Genomic DNA, 24,733 nt, shown 5'->3' with positions numbered 1-24,733 from the left:
GAGACCCACTCCAGTATTCTTGCCTGAAGAACCTCTTGGACAGAGGACCCTGGCGGGTTATGGTCCATAGGGTCGCAAGGAATCGAACATGACTGAAGCGACTTAGCACGCACGCAGCACTGCTGATAGACAATTAGGTTGTTTCCACATAACAAAAGAGAGGAAGGGAAGGAGAAAGAAAAGAATAAAGGAAAGGAAAAAAACCTGCGATCATCCCCATTTTACTGAGGGAAAAACGTTGTCACAGGTCACACTGAGCTGGAGACTCAAGTTCCGGTTCATCAGCTCCCATCCGTGCGCGTCAGCTACTCAGTCCAGGTCCCTACCAGCACGGCCGCACAGCTAGGGAAGTCCCCGCCGGCCAGGTCAGATTCCTTAACGCCAGGCTGGTTGATTTCTGTGTGCCCCCTAGAGGCACCTGCAAATCGTTCGGTATCGCGCCACACACCTCCGGCCAGCAGGGGGCACTGCAGCAGTCTCCATAGCACGGACTGGGTCTTTAGCGGTGCTCACTTTTCCTCGAGTCCCCGAGGAACTTCCGGCAACCGCGGAACTTTGGTGCCTCCGGACTCGTAACTTGCGGACGCGGGCGCGCAAGGCGGTAGGGGTTGTTTCCGGTCGTGTTGGTGGACTGGCTTGAGCTGGGGCGGCAGGGACTGCGGCGGCGGGGGAGGAGGAGGAGGAGGGAAGATGGAAACGATTCTGGAGCAGCAGCGGCGCTATCATGAGGAGAAGGAACGGCTTATGGATGTCATGGCCAAAGAGATGCTCACTAAGAAGTCCACGGTGAGTGGACCTGGGCAGGGGCTACCGTAAGGCCGGGCCCCCTGCCCGGGTTTAACCTCAGAGTTTTTTTCAGCCCTCAGACCCGCCCCGCCCCGAGCCCTTCGGGGGATTCCCTCCCCGAGCTCAGGCCTAGGTAACCTTTCCCCGGGGCCCAGCGCCCAGAGGCCTCTCTGCTTGGGCCGCTAAGACCCGAGCGGGTAAGCTCCGCCCTCGGGCGGCCTTCCCAACTCCAGAATTCCGACTAACGGCGTATATGTCACCGTTTGCCTTTTTTCAGCTCCGGGACCAGATCAATTCTGACCACCGCACGCGGGCCATGCAAGATGTGAGTGTCCCGCTGTCCGCTTCTCTTTGGGTGCGGTGGACTGGAAGAGGAGGGAGGGGGTGCGGGAACAAAGGTAGCCGATTGGCCAGTCGAGGAGTTTGTATGCCTGCCGAATGTACGCGCCGAAAGCAACCCTGAGGATGCTTAACCACCCTTACTCCCTTCTCCGAATGGAGTACTCTTACTCATTTTTAATTACTAGAGAAGATCCCCTTTACAGGATCCTGTGTCCCATGGATGTGCAAACAGTAGTTATGAGGTGTCAATGCCTCAGGCTTAGAAGGTACTCTCCTTCTCCCCCATAGAAAAAAAATAGACCCTAATCAGAGTTTCTGAATTAGGATAGATAAATATTACTAGCCCCTAATCCCTTATGTAGATTCCCACATCCAAAGTACTCTGAAAACAAAAGATGTTTTAATTTGTTTTGGAAATTATTTGGTGGCAAAAATCTGACTTGATCTGATCAGATGAGAGGTTTTTTATGGTCTTTATCCCATTCAATAAATAACATAACTTTCACTGCAGAACTAATTAATGTGTTTTCCAGATCCCACTAGGGATATTTCATGTAGTACCTTCCTGAATTCCAAATTCAGAAGCAAATCTGGTTCCAAAAGTTTTGGAGAATGGGCTATGTACTTGTGCCATCCTGAATTTGAATCCAGAGGAAGCTGTGTGGTGTTTTACTTAGCCTGAGCATTCCTTAGTCAAGCCTTTTGAAATAGTGGAAGTCAACTTGGACTACCCTTTTATCTTTGAGAGTCTTTGATGGGAACTGCTGTTTTCCAAAGGGTGACTCTCACATGGCTCTCTTTTACAATACTTCTACTGTTGTTTAGTTGTTAAGTCATGTCCGACTCTTGCAACCCAATGGACTGTAGCTTTTCAGGCTCCTCTGTCCATGGGATTTCCCAGTCAAGAATGCTAGAGTGGATTACCTTTTCCTTTTCCCGACCCAGGGATCCAACCCACGTCTTGTGCATTGGCAGGCAGATTCTTTACCACTGACCCATCAGGGAAGCCCATGACTCTTCTAGGGAAAGTTAAATATGGGAACTCTGCCACCCCTCAAAACACATTTCTTAGGTAATCTTCAGAGTGACCTGTTTTAAAAATTAGCTAGGAGCCAGTGTTGTCTGTTAAGGGTACCAGAAAGCATAAGAACTTTTAACACCACATGTCTTGAAGTTTTCCTGAGATTTGACTAGAGAGCCCTTGTTGGTTGCTTGGGTCTCAGTTGTACGGGCGGATTGCTTCATTCTAATGGATTTGTGTTTGCCTTTCAGAGGTATATGGAAGTCAGTGGGAATCTGAGGGATTTGTATGACGACAAGGATGGGTAAGTCACAGTCACATTCAGTCCAGCAATTACTGCTTTTGAGGGGCCATGGTTAAAGGACTGACTTTGTGCTCCATGTTTTCTGGATTTTTTTCTGAAATTGCAGCTTACGAAAAGAGGAGCTCAATGCCATTTCAGGACCCAATGAGTTTGCTGAATTCTATAATAGACTCAAACAAATAAAGGAATTCCACCGGAAGCACCCAAATGAGGTATGACCTTGCAAAGTTTTTTCTCCAGTCCTGTCCAAAGAGTATACAAAGGACATGTGTTAGGAAAATGGAGATGGCCATTCAGATGTCCTTTCAAAAAGGAACTTACCAGTTAGCAATAAGCAGTGTAGTTAGGTGACATCCTGCAACTGCGAGTTCTTTCAGAATTTCCCTCAGCTTTAAGCTAAAGCCATTCTCTTCTAGGGCTTCCCAGGTGGCTCTCATGGTAAAGAAGCTGCCTGCTAATTCCCTGGTGGTTCAGTGGTAAAGACTGCCTGCACTGCAGCAGTTGCAGGTCCAGTCCTTGGGTCTGGAAGATCCCCTGGAGGAGGACATGTCAACCCACTCCAGTATTCTTGCTTGGGAAATCCCATGGACAGAGGAGCTTGGCGGGCTGCAGTCCATAGGGTCGTAAAGAGAGTTGGGCACGACTGAAGCGACAGAGCACACATATTCCTGGGCAGCCCCTAACCAGCGACTGAACACAGTGTGGGGGAGGGGTATCACAGCCTGGTTATTTCTGCCCACTGTGAGACTTTCAGTGAGATTTTCTCATATCTACATCATGGTCTAGGCTCTCTCTGCTCCATCCCTCCATCCTGCTCGCTCTCTCCTTTTTTTTTTTTTTTGGTGGCCACACCTCATAGTTCATGAGATCTTAGTTCCCCAAACAAGGATCAGAACCGTGTCCCCTGCATTGGAAGCATGGAGTCTTAACCACTGGACCACCAGGGAAGTCCTTTCCTTTTTATCTTTCATGGGTAATCCCTCTCCTCCTGCCCCCACCACCCCACTGGTCAATAAACCACTTGTGTTCCTATCTTGAAATCTGCTGCCTGGAGGAACCGACTAACACAAAGAGGCTTTACTCACGTCCATTGATCATTACCCCTTCATGATTCAGCCCAGAGACCAACTCTTTCATGAAAATTGCTTCCTAGTCTATCTCACTCCTAGTTAATGCCAGTTAATCTTTCTTTTCTTTATGATCTTGTCATGTTCTCTGACAATAAATGGCTGCCCCACTGTACTGTAAAATTATTAGGAGCAGGGATTACATCTCAGTTGTTGAGAACTTACTAAACATCTTGCACAACTGACCAAAGGAATTCCAGGGCAAAGGGGGAGTGAGGCATGTCTGTAGAAGTGGAGAGAGGGGTCAGTAGTTGCACTGAGCATTTATGACTCTGTAACTGAAAAGTTGTTTTTTCCCTTGATGGAAATAAGGAAGAAAGAACCCGTTTACACTGGAAGTGGATTTTTATGTATGTAGATTTTCAGGTGATGATGGACCTAGGTGGAAGTGTCATATGAGCAGTTGAAGTTAGTGACTGGGGCTTGAGAATTATCACGTGGACTTGATGGCTGAAGCTGTGAATCATAGTGTTCTGGGAGGGAGAGAGAGTGTGAAGGGAGACTCAGCTTCTGTGTGCCTTGGGGCACTCACCGTAAGGCACCTCACGGGAAGGGGGCCTGGGGAGCCTCCAGCACAGGTCAGTTGGCAGCTCCAGGCCATGTCTTAGGAGCTCAGCAAATGAGCTTCAGAAAGGAAGTGACTGGTGTCTGCTGTTACTGATTGGTAACTGCCAGGATTGCTGCTCAGTGGAAGTGGTGGGTGTGGAAATCTGGGAAATCTGGTCACAGGGAGTACTCGTGAATAATGGGGAAACAGTAGTGTGTAGTGTTTTAACATGCATTTGAAAGACTGGCAGGAAAAAGGAGAGGAGACGCAGGAGGAAGATAGGAAGGTGTCCATATGTAAAGGAATGGGTAGAAAAATAAGAGACTGAAAATACTAGGCAGGAGAGGCTACTTAGTGGAGGCACGTAAATGTCTCCTCACTCCCCTTGGAAGGTATTCAGGCTTTTGCTAACCAAGAGAGAAGACGTGAGTACCATTTTGGTGTGTAACCTTATCCCAGCTCTGGTGGAAAAGTGATGCAGAATAAATGGTTAAATTTATTCCAGGATATACTAAGGGGGAAAAAATAAATCCAATTATGTGAGAAGCAAAGTAATAATTTTGTCATTTGCCTGTATTATGGTTGCACAAATACACATATAAATGCACAGAGCAATGGTTTCCAAATCTTGCCGTGCATTTGAATCTGAGGGTCTTTAAAAAGTGCTGATACCTCCCCCCACTTCTCATTTAATTGGTATCAAGTATGTCAGGGCTTTTAGCGCGCTCTTTCAGGAGAAGGCAATAGCAAGCCACTCCAGTACTCTTGGCCTAGAAAATCCCATGGACGGAGGAGCCTGGTACACTGCAGTCCATGGGGTCGCTATGAGTTGGACACGACTGAGTGACTTCACTTTCACTCATTGGAGAAGGAAAAAGCAACCCACTCCAGTATCCTTGAGCCTGGAGAATCCCAGGGACGGGGGAGCCTGGTGGGCTGCCATCTGTGGGGTCGCACAGAGTCGGACACTACTGAAGCGACTTAGCAGCAACAGCAGGTGATTCTAATGTGCAGCAAAGTTTGAGAATGGCTGACATTAAAAATTTTTTAAGTAGTCTGTAGGCAGTGGTTATCTATTTGCAGTACAATCTTTTTTGGTGGAGGCAGGTTGGTTCCCAGGGGATGGGAGTGCTCTTCAAGACATGTGGGATCTTAGTTCCCCGATCAGGGATCGAACTCATGCCCCCTGCATTGTAAGTGCAGAATCTTAAACACTGGAGCACCAGAGAACTCCCTTGCAGGAAAATTATTAAAGGGGGCAGCTTGATTTTTTTTTCATTCTGTCTTTTTATGTTATTTGAACTTTTTTGAATGTTATTTTAGCAAATGTTAGTTAAACAATGGCAGAAAGCAAAGGAAAAAGCAAGGTAATTGGAAAACAGAAGTAAACTTCTAATGAAAAATCCAAGCTAAGTGAAGCATTAGAAATCCAACTTTCTATATAGCCCATTCTGTGATATTGCAACCTTTATGTTGAAAAATCCACCTGAGCTTTTCTCTTTTTTCCCATCAGATCTGTGTTCCGATGTCAGTGGAATTTGAGGAACTCCTAAAGGCGCGAGAGAATCCAAGTGAAGAAGCACAAAGTAAGTAGGGTTTAATGCTTCTCTCCAGCACCAACAGAAGTACAGGTAAATAACAGAGCTCAGATTTGCCCTCAGAGCCCTGGAAAATGGCCCCACAGAAATTTATAGCTGGGTTCTCCTACTGATATTCTCTTTGTTAGACTAGAGAAAAGTCTGGACTAAATTGTCATCCTAAACTGGCTTTGGGCACAATGTTCATTTTGTGCTCGTCCAACTTAAATGCATTGGCTGAGTCCTGTTTCACTCTGTGAGCAGAGAAAGGGTATTTGGGTAAAGGGCTGCATTGTGAAACAGTGCAGTCACTTGAAAGGCCACGTCCAATAAAGTGGTCTTTAGTACCTGAATCACTGATACCTCTGATTGCTTCAGATTTGGTGGAGTTCACAGATGAAGAGGGATATGGTCGTTACCTGGATCTTCATGACTGTTACCTCAAATACATTAACCTGAAGGCCTCTGAGGTAAGACCCAGGATAGAGAAGGTGGCTCTGATTCTCACGGTGAGTCAGGACACTGAGCCGTGTCTTCCTTGTGTTCCGGAACTGTTAGGTAAATATTAAAATGGTGATGTGCTTTCTTAGAAGGAAACCATTTTCAAAGTGAAAATCGGGTTTCTGCAGTGAATGAATAAGTCTATTCTACTTACTAGTAAATTTTATTTTATTATTACAAGCCTATTTTGCTTTTGTAACAATAAATTTTTAAAACTCCCAAATACACATCCAGCATCTGTGTTAGGTACACATAGTAGTAGGTACATAAAGATACAAAAACATAATCTCTTCCAGGAATGACTATTTAATATCTTTAAAAAGATACCTAAAATAACTTACCATAAGAGATGAAGAAGGAAATGGCAACCCACTCCAGTGTTCTTGCCTGGAGAATCCCAGGGACAGGGGAGCCTGGTGGGCTGCCGTCTGTGGGGTCGCACAGAGTCGGACACGACTGAAGCGACTTAGTAGTAGTAGTATAAGAGATGAGATTTAATGTGACAGTGTCAGGAAAGTCGCAAGGAAGTATGTGATGGAATTCCTCTTGGAGTTGTAAGGACATGTCCCAAAAGTTGTCTCAGCTATATAAGCTCCATGAGTCCAATCCTGTTGGATCTGTCTTGTTCTCATGTGTATCCACACACTTGGTCCAAAGATACTCAATCAGTGATTGAGGGAAAAAACGGCACGTTCCGGGACGTTACTTTAAGAGGTAGTGGATGTCAGTCTTTAAATAAGTGCCCGGTATGTAGTAATGATGAACAGATGTTTCTTTTAGCCTATGGTTTATTGACTTGATCTGTATTTTTCCAGGTTAATTATGTGTCTCATATTCTACTCAGTCTAGTGGAATTAATACCCAGTTAATGCAGGAATTAAATGGTAGGAGGAAAAAAAAGGCTAAAGTGAGTTGGGCTTTGTTAACTTTGTTAGGCTCAATTTTTATCTCATTTATTGGAGATTATGTAGTTAGGCCCAATTTTGATCTCATTTATTGGAGATTATGTTGTAACTTGGTGCAAACACCTAACCGAATCTCTTGTCATTTCTTTTCTCTTTTCAGAAGCTGGATTATATCACTTACCTGTCCATCTTTGACCAGTTGTTTGACATTCCTAAAGAAAGGAAGAATGCCGAGTACAAGAGGTAGGCATTATTAGCTTCCAGGCCTCTACTGAATGTGACTAGAAGATTATTTTAATGAGATTTGAGGGCAGTTTTGAATTTTGTTTCATGAAAGGCATACATGGATGACTTCCAAGTTTATGGGAAGGTCGGGGTTTTAAAGATACATTTTTAAAATCATAATGCTTTGGGACTTCCTTGGCTATAGAGTGGATAAGAATCCGCTTGCCAGTGCAGGGGATGCGGGTTTGATCTTTGGTCCTGGAAGATTCCACATGGCCATGGAGCAGCCCCTGTACCGCAAGTATCGAGCCCCCCTCTAGAGCCCAAGTGCCGCAACTAGTGAGTCTGGGCACCCTGGAGCTCGCACACCGCAGCTGTTGGGTCTGTGTGCTGCAGCTGCTGAAGCGTATGTGTTTAGAGCTTGTGCTTTGCAACAAGAGAAGCCACCACAGTGAGAAGCCTGTGCACTGCAACCAACAGTGGCCCCCGCTTGTGCAGCTAGAGAAAGCCCTCACAGCAGTGAAGACCCAGTGCAACCAAACAAATAAATGATTAATTAGTTAAAAAGTAAAATCATAATACTTTGGCTCTGGAAGAATATGTGTCTGTGGGCACATCTGTGATCTTAGGCCCATACTGTTCTTAATTTTGTCTCATTGTGAAAGGAAGTCTCCCACCCTGGTGCCTCTGTCTTTGGAGCTGAGCAGAGTAGGGACAAAATTAAACTTTCTCAGAGGTGCCTGGGTCTGATGTATAGATGTCACGCTTTGTTTGTGTTGTTGTGCCCCTAGTTAGTAATCTGCCTTCCTCTATTTTTCTTTTTCTTTTTACCTAAAATCTTTCTTATTTGTGAGTTAAGACTGTAGTATTTGGAATTGTATCTTGAGGATGAAAGAAGATAGGAAAGGTCAGAATCAAGATGACATATTAGAAGAAAGCCAATTGTAAGCTCATTTTTATTCCTTCAAAAGACTAGTATCACTGGAGTTATAAGTATATCTTATAGGGTATAACGGTATATCAAAAATAGAAACCTTGCTGTCTCTGTATTACATATTCCTCTGTAGATATCTGGAGATGCTGCTTGAATACCTTCAGGATTACACAGATAGAGTGAAGCCTCTCCAAGATCAGAATGAACTTTTTGGAAAAATTCAGAACGAGTTTGAGAAGAAGTGGGAGAATGGTACTTTTCCTGGATGGCCGGTGAGCTTCAGTGGGGGTTTGGGTGGAGGACATTCCAGGGAAGTAAACTATTTTACTTTAATCTTGAGCCTCTGCTTTAGGCCTTTGGATGCTGGTCCCTTGGGATCAGTTGTAGCCAGGAGGTGTTCTCTGCCAAGTATGCTGAGTTTTCTCTGTATACTTTGGAAAGAGATTTGTCAGGGCCCACTTGCCATTGGCTGAGCCCAGCATTTTCACCAACCGTATCATTACTGCTCTGTGGTTCCTACTGACCAAAAGCTGATATAATTATGTGCTAGAAATCTTTATTATATATTTTCATTCCTGGGGACAAACATGAATTTTTTCTGAAATCTCTGGGAGAATTGGACCATCTAGTTTTAGTTGGTGTTTTTTTTTGTTTTTGTTTTTTTTCCTTTTTGCTCTGCTCTTAAAGGCATTTGATTCTCACTCATACATGTTTATAAGGGGCCACCCAGCACCTGGTACACACACACCTTGTCTTACTGCACTTTGCTTTCTTGCACTTCTCAGATGGTGCAGTTATTTTTTTTTTTTAACAAATGCAGCAACTCCCTGCATCAGGCAAGTCTATTATTGCCAGTTTTTATTTTGTTACGGTGGTCTTTGATTTTTATTACTACCAAGACTCAGATGGTGGTTAGCATTTTTTCGCAATAAAGTTTTTTAACTAAGACATGTGCATTGTCTTTTTGGACATAATGGGATTGTGCACTTAATAGACTACAGTATAGTGTAAACATAACTTTTGTATGCACGGGGAAACCAGGAAGAATTGTGGGACTTGTTTCATTGCGATAATCGTTTTACTGCAGTGGTCTGGAACTGAACCTGCAACATCTCCAAGGTATGCCTGTAATTTAGAAGACTCCCTTGCCTTTGTTCTAATCCTGGGTCTTAATAAAGATCGTATTGTTTTTCCAGAAAGAGACAAGCAGTGCCCTGACCCATGCCGGAGCCCATCTTGACCTCTCTGCATTCTCCTCCTGGGAGGTATGTTTTCTTTAGCCTGTGCTGGTCTTGCCTGTTCACGCCTCAGAGGGGTCACTTGATCTCCTAACGCTACAGACTTACTATGGTAAGACACAAATCCTTGAGATAAGCATCTACGAAGAATGTAGAAAGATGAAAAAAAAAAAGCTTATCCAATTTCTTTGAACACTGTTAACTGGAAATTAACCATCTTAAGCTATAGTGGAGGTAGTGGAACACAGCCAGTATGGTTACGGATGAACTTAATCACAGAGTCGGTCCTTTGGAGAGTTGGAGCATCCTGCTAGGAGACTGGCTATGGAATGTGTGGTCTTGCCACTGTTTTAGGAACACCCACACACCAGCCTGCAAACCTAAGTTTGAGCATTTGTTGCTTCTCCAAGTCTATTTATATAAAATTGTAACTTGTTTCTTTCATATAGGAGTTGGCCTCCCTGGGTCTGGACAGATTAAAATCTGCACTCCTAGCTTTAGGCCTGAAGTGTGGCGGGTAAGAGACTGATTTTTCTATCAGAACTGTCTCGTTTACTTTGAGTTTCACGATCTTCTCCACACTGCAAAGAGAAGCAAGCCTAGATGGTAAAGTAATCCTGAAATCCTTTGCCCCTGTGTCTCCTTAGGACCCTAGAAGAGCGAGCCCAGAGGCTATTCAGCACCAAAGGAAAGTCCCTCGAGTCACTCGACACCTCCCTGTTTGCCAAAAATCCCAAGACAAAGGGCACCAAGCGGTAAGTGGCGGGGAGGGAGGGCACCTCTGCTTACATTTTAAGCTTTTTATTCCCATGCAGAATTCATACCACATCAGAAATTTTAAAGCCCATTTTATCACCGCTATTGATCCATCCGGCTCCAGTCTGCTCTTTTCCTCTGCTAATGGCAGACAGTTCTCTCATCGTTACTATAAACCAAGGACAGTCTGTACTCAGGTGTCTGAGAGTGGGTGACGTCTCTAAAGTTGAAACTGTACCCCAGGTATCTTTTGTTACCTCAGTAGGTTATAGAGGGTAAGTTGGTTCAAAAATGTTCGTCTAAGTGCATTTTTGCTAGTAACAGTTGAATCTGTTCCTGAGGCACATGCTTGTACAGGGTATTTTTTTAATATGTGATTTTGCTAATTCTCAAAACAAGCTTGAAAAGTATTTGTTATCCTCATCTTTGACAGATAAGGACTTAGAAAAGTTATACCTGTTATCTCACAGTTACTAAGTAGCAAGACTTGGGCCCAGGTCTGCCTGTTCCAGAGCTTGCCCTTCTGTACCACATTTCCTTTGTATAGGAATTTAAATACCTGGACATGCCTTTCACTCTCTAGAATGAGGTCAAAGAGGAAGCTTCTATGCATTCTAAGAAATAATCTCAAGAAAAATGCCTGGCAGTCCAGTGGTTTAGACTGCTCGCTTCCACTGTAGAGGGCTTGGGTTTGATTCTTGGGAAACTAAGATCCTGCAAGCCACATAGCATGGCCAAAAATTTTTTTTTTAATTAAAAATAAATAAATATCAACAAGTCCTGAGCTGAACAGAACATTTGCTTTCACAATGTGGTGTTTCTCTTCTGCTTGTAATTTTAGATGCTCCTATGGAATAAATATTCCCAGATATAGAGAACATGGCATTGGGTGAAAGAACCCTAAGTGATACAGTTTGTTTCTTATTTCCAGAGACACTGAGAGGAACAAAGACATTGCTTTCCTTGAAGCCCAGATATACGAATATGTAGAGATTCTTGGGGTAAGTGACTCTGCTGAGGGCTGTAAATGCTCCAAGTTGTGGAAGTAAGAGAGCTATACACTTGTAGGATATTTTTTACGATTGCAAGAGAAAATGCATAGATCAAACTACTTTAGCCGAAAATTGTATTCTCCCATGGTATTTAGCCCTTCACTGAGGTCCTGCTCTGTTGTTAGGTGACATTCCTAGGTTTGCCCAATCCCCTGAGGCTGGGTGGGAGAGTAGACTCCCCTCTCCATGTACAATCCAGATTCTTTCCCTGAGCTCCAGAATAGAGCCAGGGGTGACCCAGGAAGCAGACACTCAAAAGGCATGTAAGATGTGACTAGAGTCATCTGTTGGCTCCCTCTTTTACACCTGCTTTGGATAAAAGGAGGGATACTTATACTCTCCACAGGGAACTAGGACTGTGCGAGTGTGGGCAGCAGTCTGAGTTGCCAGTCCTCTGAAGACGACTGAGGCTAATCTTTGCCCCTGACATAGGTGTGCCCACAGCAGCAGCTCTTCATGAATGACTTTCTCTGAAAAGGCGTAACTTACATGTTCACAGGGTTGGAGCAACTTACATGGTACTAGGTTTGGAGGTTAGTGGTGCAGAACTGGCTGTGAGCTGCTCCTTGAGTATTTTTTCAAGAAGAAGCCGAAGAGGGTTACAGGTACAAAAAGGCCTACCCAACCAAGATGCTTATCTTAGAGAAAGTTGGAGGAGGAGCAGGAGAAAATGATTCTTTCAGGGAAGAGAAAGTGGAAGATGGTCATTGTCTCTGGGAGTGCTGCAGAGAGGACCAGCCTTTCTGAGTGTCTGCTTTGTGCAGTTTTCAACTGCTCTCGGAGCCTTTTCCTTTCCAGATGCTCACATGGTGCTTTGAGTGAGTAGGTGGCTCTGGTTCAGATAGCTGGTCCACATGTCTTTGTCTCTTGTCCTTGTTTGATGACCACGTGTATAATAACTCATAAAACTAGAGTCATTGTTGGATCCCACTGTTATAACTCCTTTGGATGAAAGGGATTAGCTAGACATTGGATATGTGGGATACTTATACTCTCCACACTGAACTAGGACTGTGCTAGTGTGGGCCCATGGACTGCAAGGAGGTTCAGCCAGTCCATCCTAAAGGAGATCAGTCCCGGGTGTTCATTGGAAGGACTGATGTTGAAGCTGAAACTCCAGTACTTTGGCTACCTCATGCGAAGAGCTGACTCATTTGAAAAAACCCTGATGCTGGGAGGGATTGGGGACAGGAAGAGAAGGGGACAACAGAGGATGAGATGGTTGGATGGCATCACCGACTTGGTGGACATGGGTTTGGGTGGACTCCGGGAGTTGGTGATGGACAGGGAGGCCTGGCGTGCTGCAGTTCATGGGGTCGCAAGGAGTCGGACACAACTGAACGACTGAACTGAACTGAGCGTGGGCAGCAGACTGAGTTGCCGGTCCTTTGAGGACAAATGCAAGGCTCATCTGTGCCCCTGACATAGGTGTGCCCACAAGTCCTACCTTTGAGAGCATTTTGCTTTCCCCGCCAGGAGGTGGCACTATCCTCCTTGGAATTCCAGCCAGTTCCAGCCAAAATGAGTTCCAAAAGTTGATCTTGTTATGAATTGGTATTATTTTTACCATTGCTTCACCATTTACTGACACCTGTTGGTTTCCAAATATTATGCTAAATCTTTGAATACAGTTGTGAATGTGACATAGCCTCTTACCCTTGAAAAGCCCAGTTTGTGACTGAGGGGTACAGATAACTGCAGTATAATGTGATGTTTACTGTAATACTTTGAGATTGGGTGTTCTAAGTATAAAGAGGGAGATTAAGATGTTCCAGGTAGAGGAAACAGCAAGTATGAAGGTAAAATTAATGTGAAAGGAAATAATGAGAAAACAAACCATTGTCCCTGGGTATGTCTGGTGAGGGATGGTGTAGTCAGAGAAAAATTTGGAAAGTTATTGTATGTTGGGAGGTTGGACCTTGTCCTTTAAGTAGCAGAAAGCAGATTAAAGTGTTTTTAAGCAAAGTGTGCCACAAGATTGGTTTTCTCCATCAGATAAATCTGGGGACAGCATGGAAGCTAGACTGGAGTGAGGACAGACTCGGGGCAAGTTGGAACGTTGTCACCTTGGTGAGGGCAATAACAGTGGGAAAGAGAAAGGAAGACTGATTCAGGCAACGGTTTAGGGACAGAAGAGAAAAGACTTCTATTGTTCTGCGATTGTCTGTGGCCTCAGATGACTAGGCAAGTGCTAGGTTTAACTTTTTCCGTTTTTTTTTTTGTTTTGTTTTGTTTTGTTTTTACTTTTTCCTTTAAGATCAGGAAAGGTCTGCTGAAGAGGAATTCGATTTGAAAGCAAGACTTTCCTTTTGTTGTGCAAGAAAGAAAACTTGATCCTTAAAAAAAGAAGGATCAACAAAGGTTATAGGAAAACAGGAAATTTCCCTTTTTGTTCTGCACTCTTCTCTCACCTCCCTTTTCATTCATGGACCTGACATAGGAGCAGCGACATCTCACTCACGAAAACGTACAACGCAAGCAGGCAAGAACTGGAGAAGAGCGGGAAGAGGAAGAGGAAGAGCAGATCAGTGAGAGTGAAAGTGAAGATGAAGAGAATGAGATCATTTACAACCCCAAAAACCTGCCCCTGGGCTGGGACGGCAAAGTAAGTCCTCCGCTGCCCTCTTTCCCCCTTCTCTCATTTTGGCAGCACATGCAGGCGCTGGTCTAATACTGTTTTTCTTTTGTCTGATTTCTTTTAGCCCATTCCTTACTGGTTGTATAAGCTTCATGGCCTAAATATCAACTATAACTGTGAGATTTGTGGAAACTATACCTACCGAGGTCCTAAGGCCTTCCAGCGGCACTTTGCTGTAAGAAATTTGGCACTTCTCCTGGACGTGGAAGCTTGAAACATGAGTCTTTTAGAGAAGAGGATAGGAGCAGCCTGAGAGGATCCCTAGCCTCCAGAGCTAGAGCGAATCAGAGGAGTGGACATAAAGTCCAGCATGTGGCATTTGGCTTCTGGCAGCAGTGCCAGCCTTGGGTTGCACCTGAAACGGTTTCTGGAGGCATTCCACTATTCGAACCATGTTCCGTTTTTTCTTGCTTGCCCTTCCTGCCTTTCTAACTCGTTGGTCATTTCTCTCTCTTCTGTTGCTGGTACTCAATACCAAAGAAAGGGCTGACCGCCTCCTTCTTTGGGTCTTAAATGGGCCTTTGCCTCTTGAAAAAAAAAAAAAAAAAAGAGGATGACATTTATCAAGCTATTCTTGAGAGAAGGCATTATCTGGGTGGTACTCCAGTAAGTGAATTCAGCCTTGTTTTGTTTCTACCTTCAGTTCTCAGTACTTGGAGGGAAATTTTACAGAATAGAAGACATGCTAGATGTAGCCAAGAATGGAGAATGTGTGTGAATTCCTCTTTGTCTTCCTCAGATGTGCATATTACTGATTCTGGGGCCTTTTCTGCCGAACTCCAGTAGTCTCTAAGTCTTTCTCAGTACCACCTCCAGTGAATTGGAATTGGCATCCAGGGCCCATGCCATCTGCCATCCCTGAGCCATACTGTCATTGCATCAGCCTCCCTCCTTGGTCTCTTTCATATCCTTGCTTGTACCTGATGAACAGTCTTCTCCTTTACTTCTAAAGATGACACTGACTTGCCGTCAGTAATGCTTACACATGCTGGTGGTGGGGGTTGCATAGGAGGTAAGTGATGAGTTAGAGTTGTGGTCTTGACACAGATTTTGTCTGGATCAAGGTTTCATAAACCTTCCCAGTGAGGCAGACATACAGTGCTGCTTTGAAGTAACTGCCCCTTGTCAGTCATAGCCAGTTGTCTACAGACAGGAGCCTCAAGAGAAATCCTGCCTTTAGGTGGAGCCTTTTGCAAAGGATTAGGGAAGGTTTCTGAGCAGGATGGGGTTAGTGCTGTGTGTCCAGTCAGTCCTATTTCATGCTGTCCTCTTGCTTCTCTCCTCCCAGGAATGGCGCCATGCTCACGGCATGAGGTGTCTGGGCATCCCAAATACTGCCCACTTTGCTAATGTGACACAGATTGAAGACGCGGTCTCCTGTAAGTAATTATTTATTGTTCCCGAGGCCAGGGCGACAGTTCACTGTCCCAGTATTGTCGTGTGTCCAGGCCTAAGGGCAGCAGGTTGTGGTACATACAGACTATAGTTATTGCTTTCTCAGGGGATGGATTAGCCAGGAGTACTGATTCTTTCCCCCTTGAGAAGAGCTCTGTGCTGAGTATAAAACTGCTTTTAACTGGGTTCTGTGAACTCCTGGGTATGCAAGATTTTGAGTGAATGAGTGTATGTGTATTTTCTGAATTGATTTTACTGTGTTAAGAACTGCAGATACAAAGGAAGAAATAAAAGTGATCTTGGCAAGCTTATTTCTGAGGTGACAGGGCAGATACACAGCAACACGGCAGCAAAATGCCTCTCAGGGAAAAAGCCAAGCTCAGCGTGTGCCCAGGAATGTGGTGGTGAAACTCCCAGGAACCTCAGGCTTCCTGGCCACCTGGCCATGGTAGATTTTTCCATCTTCCTCACAGTTTTCCTCCTTTTTCTTTTTTTGTCATGTTTTCACTGTCAGTAGGTTAGACTGTTAGGAAAAGAATTTTACCACTCCACTTTGCTAAGTTTCAGGCACTGCCTCTTAGCATATCACACTACTCTGCTGCCTGGTCAGCTAACTGATCTGGCTCCACCTCTGGGGTTCAAATCCTCCATGGTAAAGCCAAGTAGAAGTGACCTAAAGGGTTCCACAATCCCTGACTTAACCCCAGGGAATTCCAGGGACTCTTCCATTGAGTTTCTTGAGTGTGGTAAGCTTTGGGGACTCCTTTTTGCTGTTTTGTCTCTGTGCATTTACAAGTCAGAATCATACAGTTCCTCTGATCAGAATTAAAATATATCAGATTATCCAGTTAGCCTCTTTTCATTTTTGCCCTTCACTCTGTTTAGAGGAAATTAAAATAGTAATGAAATTTCATAGAATCATAATACTGCATTTTGAATGCTGTCACATTTTTAGATTTGTTTTCTAGCTGCATATAACTAATAAGTAGATCATGACTGGGCAGAAAGGGGAGCATATTTTCTCAAATATGTCCTGTAGATTGCCTGAGTTGATTAATTACTTGATACCTTGAAATTGTAATGTAATACCTTGCATTATTTTAGGCTTACAATCAGGTTCAACTGCAAAAACATGTTTTAATTAATTTTATTCCATGTATTTATTTTTCCTAAGCATTACCCCCAAATCTTAAATGTTAAGTAGAAGCAGGCAATAAGTCTTCCTTGCCTGAGTGCTGTTTTTAAAGACCATGTGATGCAGCCTCACTAATTTTAAGGTTGGCTTATGATTTTATTATCACATTTCACGAAAGAAAGGTGACAACATTTTTATTACTTTTGATCAGGCTCGGATAAAACAGCATTTCTGAATTATTTCGTACTGAGTGGTAGGTTTTTTTTTAATGTAGTTATTTATCCTGTTAGAATTCTGTTTAGAAGTTTTGTTTTTACATTCATAAATAAAAGATGTGCTTTTTGCTTTGCTTTCAGACACTTGTCAGATTTAGGAATCAAAACCATATTTATGTCATAAAGTCAATCTGATTACATGCTACATTCTCTTCTGTCATTTGAAACTATGTGGAGATTACTTCCTCATAGAAAGGTACTGCTCTGAGAAGACTCTCTAGTTAATAGCCCATATGATTCCTTGATTTAGTATGACAAAGTAGAAAACTCAATATTTTTATTCTGCATTTTACTATTTCCTTTTTCCTATTAATACTTTCTTTGATCTTGTTACTTTGTTCAAAAACTTACTTTTTTTGGAGATACGTTGATATATTAGTTTCAGGTGTATAACAGTGATTCACAATTTTATAGATTGTGCTCCATTTAAGGTTATAAAATACTAGGAAATTCCCTAGCAGTCCAGTGGCTGGGGCTTCCTGCTTTCACTGCAAGAGGGCCCAGATTTGGCCCCTGGTCTGGGAACTAAGATCTTCCAAGTCACACAGGAAAAAAAAACAAACTTATAAAATATTGGCGATATTCCTTGTACTGCACAACATATCCTTGTAGCTTATTTATTTTATACATTGTAGTTTGTACCTCTTAATCCCCTGTCCTTACCTTGCCACTCCCATCGCCCCTGCCCTTGCCTTTCCCCACTGGTAACCACAAGTTCTCTATATCTGTGAATCTGTTTCTGTTTTGTTATATTCATTTGTTGGTTTTATTTTTTAGGTTCCACATATGAGGGATAATATATAGTATTTGTCTTTTTCTGCCTCAGTTATTTCACTAAGCATAATGCCCTCCGGGTCCGTCATGTTGTTCATATAACACAATTTCATTCTTTTTTATGGCTGAGTAGTATTCCATCGTGTGTATGTGTGTGCATGTATATCTGTCTATATATACCACTTCTTTGGGGCTTCCCTGGTAGCACAGATGGTAAAGAATCTGCCTGCAATGCAGGAGACCTGGCTTCAGTGTCTGGGTCAGGAAGATCCCTTGGAGAAGGTAATGGCAACCAGTCCAGTATTCTTGCCTGGAGAATGCCATGGACAGAGAAGCCTGGCAGCTACAGTCCACAGGGTCGCAAAGAGTGGCACACGACTGAGCAACTAACACACACTCACACGCACTCCATCTCCTTTATTCATTTGTTGATGGACATTAAGGTTGCTTCCCTGTCTTGACTATTGTAAAGAAGGCTGCTATGAATGTTGGGAGTACATGTATCTTTTCAAATTAGTGTTTTTGTTTTCTTCTGTTGTATACCGGGGAGTGGAATTGCTGGATCATATGCTAGTTCTGTTTTTAGTTTTTTAAGGAACCTCCATACTATTCTCCATAGTGGCTGCACCAGTTTACACTCCCACTAACAGTGTAAGGGTATCATTTTTGTACATTTTCATCAGTATTTGTTATCTGTGGTGTTTTTGATGACAGCTATTCTGACAGGTGTGAGGTGATACCTCTTTGTGGTTTTGATTTGCATTTCTCTGACAGTTGGTGATATTGAGCATCTTTTCATGTGCCTGTTAGCCATCTGTATGTCTTCTTTGGAAAAATACCTATTCAGATTATCTGCCCATTTTTTAATCAGGTTGTTTTTTTGTTTTTTTGGTTTTTTTCTATTAAGTTGTATGAGTTGTTTACGTATTTTGAATAGTAACCCTTTAGCAGTCATATTATTTATAAACATTTTCTCCTGTTCAGTAGTTTTCATACTTAATGTCTATTTGTTTTGAATTCTGGTATGGACATGTTGATTCTAGTTGTAATTAAACTTTGTGTCTTGCGTTTCTGCCACTTTTGTGTTATTTGAGCCACATAAACTCAATATTACATTGTAACCTTATTGATCACTCCCATTTGCTTTTTGAAATTCCTGTTGTCTGACAGCTTGTTTGTTCTACTGTAATAGACCATTCCCCAGTTATCAAATATTGGCAGCAGATGTGGGCTCTTTTTTACCCTAGTTGTCAACATTCATCCTTATATACGGGTGAGCTCTTTACACTCAGTGTATTAATTGATCTATCTATTTCTATTTAACTCCTTGTTTTCTTGTTAGATTTCTCATTTTCTTGTTAGATTTCTCACAAAGATTATATAGTAAATTTGAATCTATTCCTTTCATACAGGCGTTTTTCTAGCATTTCCAACTTTAATGTTTCATCTAACAGTTTATTTCTGCTACTAATTTCTGTTATCTATTATTAATATGTGTCATTCTGTTGAGTTATTTATAGGAGGTGATTATATTGATGATCTGAAACAGTAAATTCTATACATCTGACTCATAATGATTCAGTAAACTAAGTGTTTAATCTTATATCAATATTCTTATCACCTTGTTTACAAAAAGTGGCTTTTCTGCTTTCAGAATCCCATTATCTCCTTTTTTTCCTCTTTTAAAAAATTGTAGTTGACTTAAAATATTATATTTTCATGCATACAATGTAGTGACTCAAAATTTTTAAAGATTGTACTCCGTTTATAGTTACTTTAAAATATTGGCTCAATTCCCTGTGTTGTGTCCTTGTAGCTTACTCATATTATACATAGTAGCTTTCCCCCCCATTACATCTTGTCATGTTGTTTCTACCCAAGGACTTTGTTGATGGAGTCCCTTAAGTTCTTTATGTTTTCATCTGTTCCCCTTCAAGGGTAAAGGTGGTTCAAAACCACATTCCTAACAGTGCAGCCTCTGGAGGAGCCGCCTGTCAGGGTCCAGATCGTAGCTCCGCCACTTACTTCCTGGCTAGGGGACACAGGGCAAGTTCTGTCCTTTAGTGCCTTGGTTTCCTTTATCTGTCGAATGCGGGTGTTAATAGTGTATCTACATCAGAGAGTTGTCTTAAATGAGATAATATATATATTAAATGAAATAATACAGGTAAAGTGCTGTAGCATGCCTGACCACAATGTAGAATGTATCAGTGAGAAAGCATAAGCTGCTATCATCGTCAGCTTCACTTGTGGGCTCCTCTACAGAGTCCAAGGTGTGAGATCCAAAGTCACCTTTATCTTTCATTTGGAGTTTAGTCTTCCTGTTGCTAGCTACCATATACCGGATGCTTGGTATATGCGAGGCAAATGGGAGATTTTTACACTCATTTAATCTTCAGAGCAATCAGTGAGGTAGAAGATCACCCACGCTTTCAGAACAGGAAAAATGAGGTAAGTCTCTAAAGGTCATGTACCATAAGAAAAGAAAGCCAGGGGTCAATCACGTGTCTATTCTACCACAGTCTTTTCTCTTCCCATAATCCTGGACTGCCTTATTTTAAATTACCCCCATAGATGTTTTTGAGTTGATCATTAAGAAAAGAAAAAAATTTTTTCCAGAATAGTATTGGCAGGTTCATGATTCAAAATATTATCCATATTGTTTTCGATACTTATCTCCTTGTTCAGATGTCTAGGTTTATCAGTTTCTCTCATATTATTATTGCCACATCTTTGATACAGTGTATCATTTTCACCCATAATGACCTCCCTTGTAGGTCATTTGTGTAGCATTTGTAGTTTCACTTCTATCTTAGTATCACTTTCTCTTTTCATCATCTCCCCTCCCCTTTCTTTCCCCAGGGATTAGTCCTCCTTTTTAAGTATCTTAGGTTAACTCTCTGGCTTCCTTGCAGACTTTTCAGTAACAGACAGTTACAGACATCTTGACTCCCACAGGATCGTGACAGACTTTTATCTCAGGCATCTCACTACTAATAGGCATCACTTATTTTTTAAATAAGTTTATTTTTAATTGAAGGATAATTGCTTTACGATACTGTATTGGTTTCTGCCACACATGAACATGAATCAGCTACAGGTATAATCAATTAATTGTTAAATTGAAGTTACTTCTATTATTCTGTAGAGTATGTGCAATTTTTCTTCATTTCCCATTGGTAGAATATTTTTTATTAAACTTGGATTTCATGTGTGGTTTTTGGATTTGGGGTTTTTTTTAAGCATCTAAACTAGACATCTTAAGGATTTGGGGCCATGAGGAAGAGAGCCCCTGAAAATCTAACTCCATGCCCTTCCATCCTGTGAGGAAGAATGTGCTTTTCCAGCTGTGCTTCCATCTGTGTGTATGCCTTCTCCACTTTGTTGTGTCTTCTCTTTAAGCCTTAGCTCACAGTGAAAGCAACTCTAGCTCTTGCCCTGTATGACCTTTTTCAGTATTCAGAGCCTGCCTTCATGCAGTTCAGCCTCTCAGGGTCCCAATTTCTAATATCAGGGAAGGATGGTAGGCAGGTGCAGCTGGGTCAGGTGCCATCCGTGGTGCAGTCAGCTGTCGCTTCAGTAACTGGCAGCAAAAGCAGCTCCTTGTTAGACCAGGATTGCTCCTTCCAGAGCACCTGGAAAGGCGTGTGCCCTGTGGGAGTGGGCAGGGAGCGGGCCACTGGCACAGCTCCCATACTGGCTTTCCTTGTCTTTGTTTTAGATCATTCTGTTTAAGCTTTTCTTTGGCATTTTTAGCAGGAGGGATTCAGTACTGTTATTTAAGTTACAGTAGTTTTTTATTTTTTTAACTTAAATGAAGGATTTGAGGTATGAATTCATTATTTTAATCATTCCATTGTTCCAAATTTACAAGTCATAAGTTGAACGAAAGACAGCTAAGAAAGAGCCCTATGGAACTTGTCACAAGATATTTCTCATTTAGGTGGTTGGTCACAATTGACCAAAATTCACTAGGTATAAGTCTACTAAACCTAATAAACTAATAGCATCAGGTTCAGATATCATCATCTTGTTTATGACAATATCATGAGAGATACATTTTCATGGATTCTAGGGACATTGCCTGTGAGCAATCGCTTTTCTAAAACCATGATATCCTGTGTCTATAGCTTTTAGTGTATTGGCTGTTCCATCAAAAATAGGAATTCAGTGATCCAGTGGCTTAGGAATCCGTGCTCCCAATGCAGGGGGCTCAGGTTCAATCCCTGGTCAGGGAACTAGATCCCTCACGCTGCAACTAAAGATCCCTCACGCTGTAGTGAAGGTCCAAAACCCCATGTGGCACAGCTAAGACCCGATGCCAAGTATGAATATGTTTTTAAAAAGATTTCAGCTAATTTAAGGCAATTAGCAAGGAAGGAAAAGATGATTAGCTGAATGCCTGTACACCAGGCACAGAGTTAAGCACTTATATATTGTCTCATTTGCTATTAATATTTCTTCACCCGTCTTAGACTTCAGCTTTCTCTATATGATATTTCTTCTATTCTTGTCGTGTTTAGAGAGTGTTCTACTTGATGAGAAATATGAAAGCTTATAAGAATCAAGTAGTTGTTCCTTTTCACTGCCATCTTACTTCACAGCAGCGACCTGTCCCATCTGTGGCACATAGCCCTTTGTTTACCTTCCAGACACCATTCTTACAAGTTTCAGTTGTTCTTTCCCTAGTTTTGTATCTGTCCTGTCTTTGCACATGTCTGACCCCTTCCTCTGGAGCTGTGGTAGTGTCTGTAGATGTCTTTCCGTTTTCGTGTTCATTAGAATTGAACTGTCAGAATTATCCTCCTATTGTCTTCAGTGTTTATTGAGCCATCTTATCTTTCAGACTCTTTGGCCATGATATTTCACTGTTTTTTTTTTTTCTCTGAATTTTTTGAAATACATGTATCAGACCTCAGGTAGAGGTATTTGACAATGTCTAGTGTTCTCTTGGGCCTTCCCTGTTATCTCAGCTGGTAAAGAATATGCCTGCAATGCAGGAAACCCTGGTTCAATTCCTGGGTTGGGAAGATTCCCCTGAAGAAAGGATAGGCTACCCACTCAAGTATTCTTGAGTTTCCCTGGTAGCTCAGATGGTAAAGAATCCACCTGCGATGCGAGAGACCTGGGTTTGATCCCTGGGATGGAAAGATTTCCCTGGAGGAGGGCATGGCAACCCACTCCATTATTCTTGCCTGGAAAATCCCCATGGATAGAGAAGCCTGGCAGGCTACAGTCCATGGGGTCTCAGAGTCAGACATGACTGAGTGACTAAGCACAGCATTCTCTTTCTCTTCTATTATGAACTTTAAAACAGTAAGGTCACTTTTCCCAATAATTCCTATATTTCGTACCATACTAACTTTTCCTTTGAGAGTATCAGTTCTCAGTTCTGAGAGGAGTTTGATTGTATTTGATCCAACTTTTATTTTGCAACAAAGCAAGTGAAGTGAAGTCGCTCAGTCGTGTCCGACTCTGCGAACCCAGGTCTCCCACATTGCAGGCAGACACTTTACCGACTGAGCCACCAGAGAAGCCTGCAACAAAGCGAACATTGTGGTAAATTTTGCGATGAAAGGGGTTTGTCCACAGCCAGTCCAGAGCCAAAATTCCCATTTGGGGCAGGCAGATGTCTTAGGACAGGCACTCAGGGGGATCCTAATGAGGGATATGTTGTAACACCCAGTACTCAGTGGACTCAGTGGAATCTGATTGCTGATCATTTCTCGTCCGGCAGTGTGGGCCAAGCTGAAACTGCAGAAGGCGTCGGAACGATGGCAGCCTGACACTGAGGTGAGTGTTTCTGTAGCATCGGGTGTAACGTCAAGCCACAGAGTCCCTCATGGTGCAGGAGGGAGTGAGAGACGGCCCCTGGTTCACTGTAGCAGGAAGTGTAGGGTGATAGTATCTCTAATCGGCTCTTGACTTGAAAAGCCTAATTTATTTGTGATATTACATGTGTCAGACTTCAAATCTGTGTCTTAAGACAGGTTATATTCTCCCTTTGAAATTTTGAAGTGGCAAGCAGAAGTACCCTGTGTCTTGTCCTGCCCTCTGGATTCATAAGCTAAGAGGTTGAAAATCTGTGTCATATGTTAGATCTCCTTTGAGGAGAGCATCTGATGAGCTTGCTCATGGCGTAGGGAGGCGTCTTGTTGGTCTTGGGATGCTTATCCCTAACAGCAGATTTCAGAGATGAGGAGTGGTATGTATGTGCGCTATGGTAGCTGCTTCCTCTTGGGTCAGTGGTGTTCATTGTTCCTTTAGCAGCAAAGCCCTTTTCAAACTGTGTCATAGAACTCCAATACACAGGAAAGGCAGAACTCCTCTGGATGTGGAGAAGCTCAGTCCTCTTGGCCTTTATCCCCTATAGTGTCCTCTTAGGTAGAAACCTAGAGTTCTTGGGACTCATTTGAAAATCATGTCTTAAGCCTTTCTCAGCTGGAGTTCCTCATCTTAAACTCCGGAAGTGATTTGAATACACAATTTTCTCAGATATCCCCAAGGATTGGTCATAATTGGTACCATTGGGCAGTAGAGCAGAACCCCAGTTGAGAAAGGCTGTTTTAGATGAATGGCATGGAATCAGGCCAGGGTGAGCTCAGGTACCCAGAGGCTGGTCTAAATATTTCTCCCAGGAGTTGTACTTAATGGAGTCCTTCTTCCCTTTTAGGAAGAGTATGAAGACTCCAGTGGGAACGTTGTGAATAAGAAGACGTACGAGGATCTGAAAAGACAAGGACTCCTCTAGTGTTTGGGGATGTGTCTCAGCCGTGGGCCTTGCCCAGACTTCCCTAAGATCTGCTTTTTCTATTTCTCCCAATCAAATGCTCCTAAAGACTCTTTGCTACTTAGTCTTACGGACTAGCGTGCATCTTGTAGAAACAAGGCATGCTGGCAGATCGCAGGGTTGAGATGTGTTTTATCTTTGTTTTTTACTGAAGAAGATTCTGTTGGAAAATAAAACCAGCCCTTGTTCTGAATGTGTCTTCTTGTGAAACAAAAATCATGAACTAATTCAGTCCTCTAGTTTATAACACCTCCTTACTTCTTTCTCACAAACTTGAGAAGCAACTAAATTAATGAGCACCTATTCTGTTAACGTATATTATGCTAGGTGATTCTGACCTGACCTTGTTCCCCACCCGCATTTGCTGCTGCCTTTCCAAATGAGCATCACCCCAGGAAAGCCCTGCCCTTA

General features: G+C 42.7%; 1 protein-coding gene across 1 annotated transcript; it reads left to right on the top strand.

Annotated features, from left to right (window-relative positions):
• On the top strand, positions 566–24,519 carry SF3A3 (splicing factor 3a subunit 3). Its single transcript, XM_005678676.3, has 17 exons — positions 566–786; positions 1,064–1,111; positions 2,401–2,453; positions 2,560–2,665; positions 5,641–5,713; positions 6,083–6,174; positions 7,271–7,353; positions 8,403–8,541; positions 9,466–9,534; positions 9,957–10,024; positions 10,155–10,262; positions 11,195–11,264; positions 13,756–13,920; positions 14,018–14,128; positions 15,242–15,332; positions 23,270–23,325; positions 24,206–24,519. The coding sequence occupies exons 1-17, from the start codon at positions 691–693 to the stop codon at positions 24,281–24,283; spliced, it is 1,506 nt and encodes a 501-aa protein (XP_005678733.1). The 5' UTR covers positions 566–690; the 3' UTR covers positions 24,284–24,519.

Source organism: Capra hircus, chromosome 3 (genome assembly GCF_001704415.2).
Source record: "Capra hircus breed San Clemente chromosome 3, ASM170441v1, whole genome shotgun sequence".
Taxonomy (NCBI): domain Eukaryota; kingdom Metazoa; phylum Chordata; class Mammalia; order Artiodactyla; family Bovidae; genus Capra; species Capra hircus.
The sequence above is the reverse complement of the archived record's forward strand: the minus strand, read 5'-3'. Positions and strand labels throughout refer to the sequence as shown.